Consider the following 10,448-nt stretch of genomic DNA (forward strand, 5'->3'; position numbering starts at 1 on the left):
GTTTAGCTTTTCTTAAAAAAAAATTCTTTTGGTTAAAAATCACTTATAGTCCCTAAACTTTCAATTTTGTAGCAATTTAGTTTTTGAACTTTATCATGTAATAATTTAGTCTTTATACTTTAAAATTTATAACAATTTGGTCCCTATTGTAGAAATTAGTTTGAAGATATAATGAGATTTCTTGTCTAAATAAATCGATAAACTAAATAGACTCGATATTTTTTATAAATACAAAGTCTACATCATAAAATAATAAAAATTGACATCTAATTTTAATAAATTTGTTTACGTAAGGGATTAAATTGTTATAAATTTAAAAGTACATGAACTAAATTGTTACATACTAAAGTTTATGAACTAAATTGTTACAAAATTGAAAGTTTAGAAACCAAATCGTTACAAACCAGAGTTTAAGGACTAAACTGTTACTTCTATTAATATTTAGGGACCGAGAGTGTATATTAATGTTGCTTGTCGAGTAATTATTTTTCGTCTCTCCTTGGTGTTGTGTTGTCAATCAAGGAGAAATGTCCTTTTTCTTGTTTTTACTTAGCCTTTAATGTTTAACAAAATGAAAGTATTAGTTTCCCTTCTTATTTTTAAATGACCATGAGAAAAACTGAGAGAAAGGAAAAAGTGATGGAGATGAGTTTCCAAGCTCTCATTTATGGAAATCAAGCATTGATGATGAAAACCCATATGAAGAAAGTCAATGAAAAGATGAAATTGAGTATAAAAACAGAGAAATTAGGAAACAAGAGCCAAATCCATCTCTGGATTTCCATCTTCAATGCTTCCAAATCCATCTCTGGATTTCACCCAATTGAAGAACCCAAGAGTCAAATGTGGGACAACCTCATAATTGAACCTAACATCCAAACTTTCCGATCTCTCCTCCATCCAACTATCATCATTTTCTTCCAAAACAATTCAGAGTACTCTTAATTTCTTCCTCGATTTGATTTTTAAAACAAAGAAAGAGGAAGAATTTATGGAAGAAAATGAAGGAATGAAAGATAGAGTTCTTTGGAATTTTTAAAAATTTGGTCTGTCTCAATATTATCTCACCATTTTTGCACAATCTTGGATGATACCCAGCAGTCGTGGCCAGTTCACAATTCATTTGAGTACTTATAGACCCAGGTGCACGTTTTTTCGTAATCATATACGAAGTCCACAATTTTGTAACCTATTTTTATCAATATTTTCTTATCAATCCTATTTTTTTCATTATTTATTAAAACAACATTATTTTTTTAAGAAAAAAACAGAATTCAACTCGTCTCTAAAAACATTTTCAAAACTATTTATAAAAGTACATTTTCATCTAATCACCAATTAACAGCAGACACTAGAATATATTGACAATAATTTCTAATATATCAAGAAAACGAATTAGTTACTACTTTGTTCTTCTCTGTTCAAGTTCAACAAAAGTACCGAGTATGGATCTAACTTTCAATCTTATGGAATGTAATTATCTTAAATTTGCAAGATTAAAAAACACCATTGATCCCCATTTGAACAATTAGTAACGATTTAGCTCATGTGCTTTCAGTTATATAACAATTTAGTCATCCAACGTTAAAATATTGTTAAAATTTAATAGATTCTCAATGCATTCTCATTGTTTCAAGCAAATTCCCTAGAGAAGATTTGTTCCAGAAAAGAAAACATTACTCTCTAGAAATTTCTTTTCTTAACGAGCTGGTTGGAAAAATGAAAGAAAGAATCAACTCTGAAATTACCAGAACATGGGGAAAAAAATACCTGATCAATCAACATCAGATTGATATCCAAATCAGACATACCAATGGACCAATCATTAACATCTGATATACTAGACTAGCCAATGAGTTAGTAAATCTGAATAATTGCTCAGTATGTTAAATAAAATTGCTCATAATTTTAAATAGAAAAAAAAAAAAAAATCACTTCTCAAAATTCCATAAAAGAAACTACCCATGACAAATATCCTAATAGCAATGCTTAATGTAAAGTTAAGCTTTTTGATAAACTAATTTCACGTCCAACATATTTGAACACTTGAAAGGCACCACCACAAAAGCTGGAGGCCATGGAAGCGTGTTAAAAGAGTTGCAAAGACCTCAGCTAAGACATACCCACTACTACTAAATCCCATATTTCCATCCATATCTAAACATTGATCCTTACAGTAACATAAGTAGTGAAATAGAAGAAAACGAAAATAAAAAAAGAAAAAGAAGAGAAAAAGAATGGGAATAGGAAACAAGAGTTACAAAGGCTGGTGGAAGAAAGACAGGCCTACTTGTTCACGGCAGTCTTGGAGCTGGTATAAAATAAAACACCCGCGAAGAGGGCCTTACTCTAGCCACTTTCCATGATTCATACTCTTGATTCCAATGCCAAAAGGATCTTCTTTCTTGGCCCCTGAAATCAGAGCTGATAACTTAAGTACAAGGTTCTTGCTTCAAAGCACAAGCATTCAAAGAATAAAAAAGTGAACAAAATGATAACAAGCACATTGGGCATCACGCTACTTTATTGAATCTGCTATACTAATGAAAATAGTTGACAATATTCTTATATTTTAAAGTTTTTCTCACATGAAGGGCTTATAAATTATAATGAATTCGGCATTTTGATGTGTTTTTTATCCTGCAATATCTTGCTATCAGGAGGATCTGAAAGCTGGCTGTCATCCAACTGATAACAGATAACTACCTTTTTTAAGAAAAGAAACTGTACAGAAAACTAAAAGATTTTTCCACAAATCTTCTGCACAGTTTGGTTGAAAGTTTTGACAACTGGAACAAAGTTTGAAACTTCTAGGAGCGATGTTAGTTTGTTGCCTATTTGTGTATTAGTCAGATCAGATCCACCAGAGGCCCTTTTGGTGAAGCTCTATAATATAAAATGCACCTCACACCTCAGCATTGGAGTAAAATTAGTAAGGTGAGAGAGCTAGCTTGCATTGTCTACATATAGACTCTCTCTTAGCTATTACTTCGGATTGAATAATAACTGACCAAATACATTCTTATCCGAGAAGCTACGTTGTGCTATAAGTCTTAGTTGTGATAGGTCCAAATATTAGAATTCAGAGAACTAGCTGCCTAAGAAACATAAATACCTCACAGCTTCAACCCTAATACAAGAGTGAACATTTGAAAGTTTGAAACCACTTCTTAAATGTTAATGGTTACACTAAATAGTGAGTTCAAACCAGCTACTCATGTACATAAGTATTAAAGATAAAAGATGAACAAGAACATACCATGCACATAATTTAAAATTAAAAAGCTTGAAATTAAATCAAGGTCTTCTAAGTTTACCATTGGTACTCCTAATGCCTTGAGATCTTCATCTCCCATGTGTACAAGCGCCGTCATATCAACCTATATGAAAGATGTTTGAAGTTAAAATCAATTAGGGAAGTTCAGCTGAAAGCTTAAAAGAAGGATTTTATCATTGGAAACATAAGATTTTCATACTTCCTCTGCTTGAAATGTAATGGAATATTTTTCGAGACCCAAGGACTGTAGGAAGTCATCCACTGATGTATCAGTCTGCATCAAAACTCATGTTAATCAATAAAAGAGGAAAAAAGACAAACAAAACATAATATAATAAGTTTCAATAGTTTACACGGTCACTCAGCCCATGATGGCCATCAACTACAACATAAAGTCGCTTATTCCAAGTTTGATTACCATGAGTCTAGGATAGCATCCAGTAAGCCTATTTAGATTTTAATTCAACTATAAGTGTCAGACATAAATAACATGCATTTGGTTTACAGATAAGACGTCTCTTCAGTTCATTAGCAAAGCAGCAGGACACAGGAGTCAGGGAGACAGACTACAGAAGCATTAATTTGAATACCATGAAGGCGCAACGGAGCGGCTGCAAGAGAATTCAGAAGCCAACAAAGCGAAAAAGTAATATAAGAAAAGGGTTGATTATTCTTCTTATTCTTATTCTTATTATATTTATGAAAACAACTTTCACAGGAAAAAAAAAAAAAAAAAATACAAGGCATGCAAAAAACTAAGCCAACGAAAGAAAGGAACCACACTTAGGAAAGGGGATCTAGCTATACACAATAGAGTCTAATTAGTTACAAAAGACCTTCAAAATCAAAGCCTAAAGGAAAACACAGAATCTAACAAGAGACCAAACATCATTAGGATCCCTCTTTATCCCTCTAAACACACCTTGTTATTCCGTTTCTGCCAAAGAACTCATAAAATAGTGCACACCCCGGAAACCCATAAAATACAATCTTTCTCATAAAATAGCGCAAACCCATAAACCCATAAACTCTTCAATCATAACACTTGTGTCCCTATGTCGAGCTAGCAAGAAACCAAACGTCTGAAAGAATTAATCCCAGACGAAATTCGCAAACCCACATCTCTAAAGAATATGGTTCCGATCCTTTGCCCTTCGAAAGAGAATACAAGTATACAACCAAAATGGACCAACAAATGAAGGCAACTTCCTCGCAAGCCAATCCATTAAGTTAGCGCGACCATGTAAAACTTGCATAGTAAAAAGCTTTATTTTCCTCGAGATCTTAATACTCCAAAGAATAGAAAAGACTAACTCACCTATGAGAGAAGGGTCAATCAAACTACAAGAAAAGATTTACACGAGAATCCATTTGAAGGGTTAGGACTCCACCCCCACCAATCCCTACCTACTCCCAGGACTAAAGTTACACTCCTCAAACAAAGAAAAAAGATAGACCACATCCGTCGCTTCCTTATTGGAGAAAGAATGACAAAACTCGAATAAGAAGGAACAAGAGCTCCTCATTCAAACTATAAAGTCAAACACCAAACGATTTTATGCGAAGATAAATGATAAAGTTGAGGAAACATAGAGAATAGGGGTCTATCTACCACCCATAAATCTTCCCAAAAACAAGTTTCCTTCCCCTCATACCACACAATGAACAAAAGGAGCTCCTTAGACATATCCTTCCATAAGTTCCAGAATGAGGACCATACTTAGTTCCTAGTAATGACTTTGTGCCAAAGATAATTGTGCTAAGAGGGGAAACACCAAAGCCATTAGCAAAACCTTAAATCCCAAATTCCACCGACTTCTCAATAATCTCCCATATGACCAAGTGCACCCCTTTTCCTTTTCCTTCTTCCACCCCTTCCCAAAGGAAATTGCACATAAGCTTCTCGATGTTCTTGCAAACCTCACTCAAACCTCTAAAAAGGGAGAAGTAATAGATTCAGATGCCACTCAAAATAGACCAAACGAGAGCAAGTCAGACAACTTTAGAGGAAAAGAACCCTTTTTCCATAAGGCTAATCTTTTCCTAACTCTATCCACCACAGGACTCCAAAAAGATTAAGATTTGGGGTTACTTCCAAGAGGAAGAACAAGATAAGAGAAAGCGAGACGACCAACTTCACAACCCACCACTTCAACCTAGCTCCAAATCTTCTCAGAGTCGCACTTGAGCCCCAAAATATGGCTTTCCCTCCTACTAATCCTCAACCTAGACAAACCTTCAAAAAAAGCCAGAATGTAATTCAAAGGTAAGAACGACTCCTCATTTCCAAAGCAGAAGAAGATCGTATTATCGGCAAATTGGAGGTGGGAGAGACCCACCCTACCCTTATCAACCTCAACCAGCTCAAGGACTTTACCATCAACACATTTAGTCATGATTCCGCTAAGGACATCCACCACAATGAGAAACAAAAAAGGAGATAAAAGGGTCTCCCTGCCTAAGACCTCTTGTGGCCAAAACTTTATCCCTCGGGATCCCATCATTGGAAAAGGTTTATTTAAACAAATAACTTCCAGAAATCCTCCCAACCAATGTCAACAGCCAAAAAAATTTAGGTTATCATATAAGGAAGTTTTCCAGGAAAAAAAAAAAAATTGAATGCAAAATCTCCAACCTCCATCGCATGTTTAACATAATGCATATTTTCTAATTGAAACAATCAAACAAACAAAACAAATATGGCATAAAAAGAAATATAAGTTTCCTGCCTTCTGAGCCACCTTTTTCCTAGTAGCAGGTTTGGCTACAACTTTTTGAGTGGTTGAAGGATGAGCTTCGACGGTATCATTTTTTCGGGGTGGTTTTGTAACTTCCAATTTTGGTTTTGGTGGATCATTATTTGCAGCTTGTGGCTTTATTGTGCCAGACAACTTTTCACGTAGATCACGCACTCCAGAAAAAGATGCATTTCCACTTTGCTGTTGACTTTTCTTTTGGAGCTTCAAGCGAAGATCTCGAGCACCAACTCTGCGATCTTTAAAGCCATTAGAACATAGTCAAGAGCATATAAAGCGGATCAGAACCATCTAACAAAAGAAGGGTTTAGATGTGCAATACAATTACACCCAATTCATACTTGAAGTTTGTGGCTCATCATCCTCATAGAGATCATGCTCCCACTTGTCATCTTGTCGCTGCCTGGAATGCATTGGTATGGGCATAATAAAATGAATACAGAGGACTCAACAAATAATAACATATAGATCATCAACTGTGTAGTTAACAAGAGAATCAGATACTATCATAATAAGGGATGCAGTATTGATGGCTGTCCACAAAGTTAATAAAACAAACTTCAGAAAACCAAAAGCCCAAACTTAAAAAGAAAGTTCATTCACATATTGCCATCTTACTTTTGAAAATGAAAGCAACAAGAAAACAACATTTAAAAAACAATGAAAGAAAGTTCACGCCTAAGCACCAAATATCAGAAAAGTTTCAACAATCTTATTTTTCATACACTAGAGAAAATAATCTATGCATGCATCAATCAAATTAGTTTCCAGGATGGTAAGTTCAATCTAGCATCATATGGAAAGAGTGTGTACAAATGCATGAGCATGATCTTGGAGGTTACTTTTCTTGGATGGAAAATGAGACTTTCGTTGGGATGCTGGGAAGCTATAAGAAAGAGAAACTACAAAAGGGAAGTTCCCAGAGAAGTCAAGAGGTAAATTTAAAACTGAAAAAATAAACCAAGTCAGTGTAATTGGTATGGTTAATAAGTGCAGGGTTAATGCAATTACATGTAAGCTAAAACCGTGAAAATCTGAGTTTTTACCCAGAAACCAAGCTAACTGAGCCACTTACATACCCTATAGTGGCACCAGATAAGTATAAAAACCCAATCCATCTCAAGATCTTTGACAAATGCATCGACCAAGTTTTATGATAAATTCCAATTACACGTTAAACCTATATAATATATAGTATATATAACGTCAAAGCTTTAGCATAATTTTCGAACTTCTGCTTGGATAGAAAAACAAAACTTAAACTAACAAACGGCACAAAACGATGAAGCCAAAATAACACAAGCACAACCACAATTGATCCACTAAAGATGAGTGATGACCTAATGTAACCAAACAATCTGCATTCCATGGAAGTTGCAACAGCTCAAGATACTCTAAAGACATACAAATCTACAAGATTCCAAAAACAACTCGAACGAGAAGAACCGCAAAGTTACAACTAAAATAGACAAAACCTTCACTCTTAAGAAAAATCGCAAAACCCAACAAAGTTCAACAGCAGAGAAGGCCAGAACCAAAATGTCTTAGGTCTCAATTCCACCAGAGTACTAAAACTTTCGAATAACACAAACTACAGCAAAAAAAAATCCTAAAAGCAATTACTTCCCACATCTCCAAAAATTCCCAAAAATCCAAACAAATAAGGAAAAAAGACAACGAACCTCTTCCCAGTAATCGTCCGGCGGCGGGCAGAAAGGTCAGAAGAGTTTCCATTGAGGCGGTCCTTTATAGACCTATGGTTATCGGCCTCCAATCGATCAGCATACATGTTTAGAACTACAGAAGAGACGAAGAACTGAACCCTAACCCTAAATCCTGTTGGAGAGCAAAATTGTGAAGCAGGTTGTGCTCGTACAGATTTCAAAAATATATTGAAAGCTGAAGAAATCGAAAGAGAGTGAGAGAAGAGAGCGCGGGGTGGAACTGCAGTTTTGGGGTTGCAACGAAGCTCGTGTTTTTTTGGTTTTTTTGCTTCCTTGCGAATGCAAAATCCAACTTTTTGTCTTCCAATGAATTGCAGTCCAATTCGTATCTATCATCTTTTGCTTTTTAACCTCATTTATTGATTTCACACTAATCGAAGTCCACATTTACTCGCTCATAATAAAAAATTATAAATTTTGTCAAATTTACTATATCGTTCTTTTATCTCTAAACGTTAAATTGTAATGATAACAGTAAATGTATCAAAATGTATATATTTTTTTTCTAATAATAATGATGATAACCATAACGATAACAATACGATATAATTTACAGACGCAATCAGATTAAGCACAGTTCGCTTATCAATCGATTTACATTTTTTTTATTACAAATTTGGAAGTGCGTCCTATGTATCAGTGTGGATAAAGAACACAAGTAAACGAATGTAATCAAATGGGGTTCACTTTTCAAATTACTATTAATTTACTTTTAAACTGGGGTAAATGTGACCTAAATTACAATTTTTAGATTAAGGGCAAAATAAACTTTTTCCTCTTTGAAGAGAAAAATAAACTTTTGATTTATTTATTTAACTATTAAAGTTTAAAATGTAACATATATTTTTTTGTCACTAAATGTCAACCCCCACCCAGATTACCTTTCCAACCTAGGAGGAGATGTGACGACAGTAGTTGTCAACCCTCTTATGACATCTCCTGTCCCTCTTTTACCTTTGGGCAGTCACCCTATTTGTGTACCAAGGATAAAACATGCAATCAACTAGATATACCTCAACAATTTATGTAGCAATCTTAAAAACATGATTCATACTGTATATACATGCCAACATAGTTAATATTACAAAGTCCCCTTCTCGAGTTTATCCTTATCCCTAATATACATATATTAGTTTACAAGTTTATCCACCTAACTATTTAAATTCTGGGTTCCTCTATAATACTGGATCTTTGAGTAGCAGACTGGTAAATCAACTAGGTTCCGAGGTGTAGACCACTATGTGGGGAAAAAAATGTAAGCATGGAAAAGAATGAGCAAACGGCCAATGAGTGACATTAAGAAATATGTTTCCAAAACATAATCATATTCAAGTATCAATTTAATGAACTTCAGGGTTTCAAATTTTGAACATCAGGTATAACATTTTAGAAAATGTTATAAAACCCTGGAAACATCGAATAATATTCATTTTGTTATGAAATCATCATCCTCTGACCTTAGTTGAAGGAGAGCCCTTTTTGCTCAATCGCTTAATCTTGAAGTCCTTAGTTGGTGTGGAGTAACCTCAACACATCCAACGTTGAATAATATCTACGTGCACATGGTTACGCCCTAGATACTGTCATACCATAGGTATCAAGAGACCTAGATACCTTCTTCTAGTCCTTCAGTATCAAGTTTTCTTTTTGAAACATTATAAAACTTCAAATTTATTTAAGTACTTGGTCTTAAAACATAAAGCATTTTAGTAGTATAAACATCATAAATATAGAATTAATGAAGAATAACTCAACTCAAGGAATGCTTTGTAAAATATGCTTCCGAGCATTAAAACTCAAGTATGCTTAAGAAATTTTATAAGAAAAAGCATACTTAAACTCATTTTAAAACTTTAAGAATAGCATGCTTGGGAAAACTTTTAAATAAAGCATGTAATAAGCTTACACCATAAATTATTTGAAAAACACGTCACTTACTTTTAACTGGCAGTAGCTTTTTTTCCTAGGTTTTTGCTTAGCTTCCCGAGCTCTTCCTCAAATTCTGAGTCTGTAAACTCAACAGGTATGAAAACAAGCTTCAAACTAACTCAGGATAGTTGTTGGATGCATGGCAGTCTTCCTCAGCACAAGTTGAATGCATGGTTCATCTAATAATCAAACTTTGATGCATGGTACACCACTCCAATTCATGGTTTCTCCAATCACACTCTTTTTTAGTTCTCTTGCGAGATTTGAGAGTTATGTAGTGAGAGATGACTCCTTGAAGGGTATTTGTAGGCAAACTCAATCATCCTTGTCATCCTCTCAAGCCACCAACGCATGTCACCACCTACTTCATAAAATCTAAGTGTCTTCTTCATGTTGAGCCAACATATAGCCTTTACCACCACCTACTTGCGTGCAACTTGATGTGTCTTCTTCTAATGGTGTCCAACGCATTGCTCTCCTGAGGTGGTATTCCAACCTCTTGCATATCCTAATATGCGTCCACCACATAATTGACTTGGCCAAGACTTCACTTGGTTGAGCCACGTACCCAATTTTGTTGTTAATCCGACCTTGCTCCCTAAGCTTGATCAAATCAATGAATAGTGACCTATGTGGCCACAAGGTTGCTTCACCAACAATCCTATATGTGTTCATCCACTCCCTCTATGCATCCATGTGGTGTGTTTAACACATGGTTCCTTAATTATACCATCAACTTGTTTCCCTGCTTGTCACATAGTT

General features: G+C 34.8%; 1 protein-coding gene across 2 annotated transcripts; it reads right to left on the reverse strand.

The window, feature by feature from the left end:
- Nucleotides 1-1,944: 1,944 nt before the first annotated feature.
- Nucleotides 1,945-8,073, reverse strand: LOC120086710 (ankyrin repeat and SAM domain-containing protein 6). Of its 2 annotated transcripts, none has more exons than XM_039043480.1 (6): nucleotides 7,716-8,073; nucleotides 6,375-6,436; nucleotides 6,019-6,272; nucleotides 3,477-3,551; nucleotides 3,318-3,380; nucleotides 1,945-2,412 (listed from the first exon to the last, which is right to left on the reverse strand). In XM_039043480.1, the coding sequence occupies exons 1-6, from the start codon at nucleotides 7,820-7,822 to the stop codon at nucleotides 2,368-2,370; spliced, it is 606 nt and encodes a 201-aa protein (XP_038899408.1). In that variant the 5' UTR covers nucleotides 7,823-8,073; the 3' UTR covers nucleotides 1,945-2,367. The 2 variants fall into 2 exon arrangements, with proteins under 2 accessions (XP_038899408.1, XP_038899407.1); XM_039043479.1 differs by having other exon boundaries at nucleotides 6,007-6,272.
- Between the last annotated feature and the right edge of the window lie 2,375 nt (nucleotides 8,074-10,448).

Source organism: Benincasa hispida, chromosome 9 (assembly GCF_009727055.1).
Source record: "Benincasa hispida cultivar B227 chromosome 9, ASM972705v1, whole genome shotgun sequence".
In the NCBI taxonomy this organism is placed as follows: Eukaryota; Viridiplantae; Streptophyta; class Magnoliopsida; order Cucurbitales; family Cucurbitaceae; genus Benincasa; species Benincasa hispida.

Coding starts and splice junctions, on each gene's coding strand:
- LOC120086710 (XM_039043479.1), bottom strand. CDS start 7,822: ATGTATGCTGATCGATTGGAGGCCGATAACCATAGGTCTATAAAGGAC. Junction 3,381..3,476: donor TTACATTTCAAGCAGAGGAA/GTATGAAAATCT, acceptor TCTTTCATATAG/GTTGATATGACGGCGCTTGT. Junction 2,413..3,317: donor AGGCATTAGGAGTACCAATG/GTAAACTTAGAA, acceptor CTCTGATTTCAG/GGGCCAAGAAAGAAGATCCT.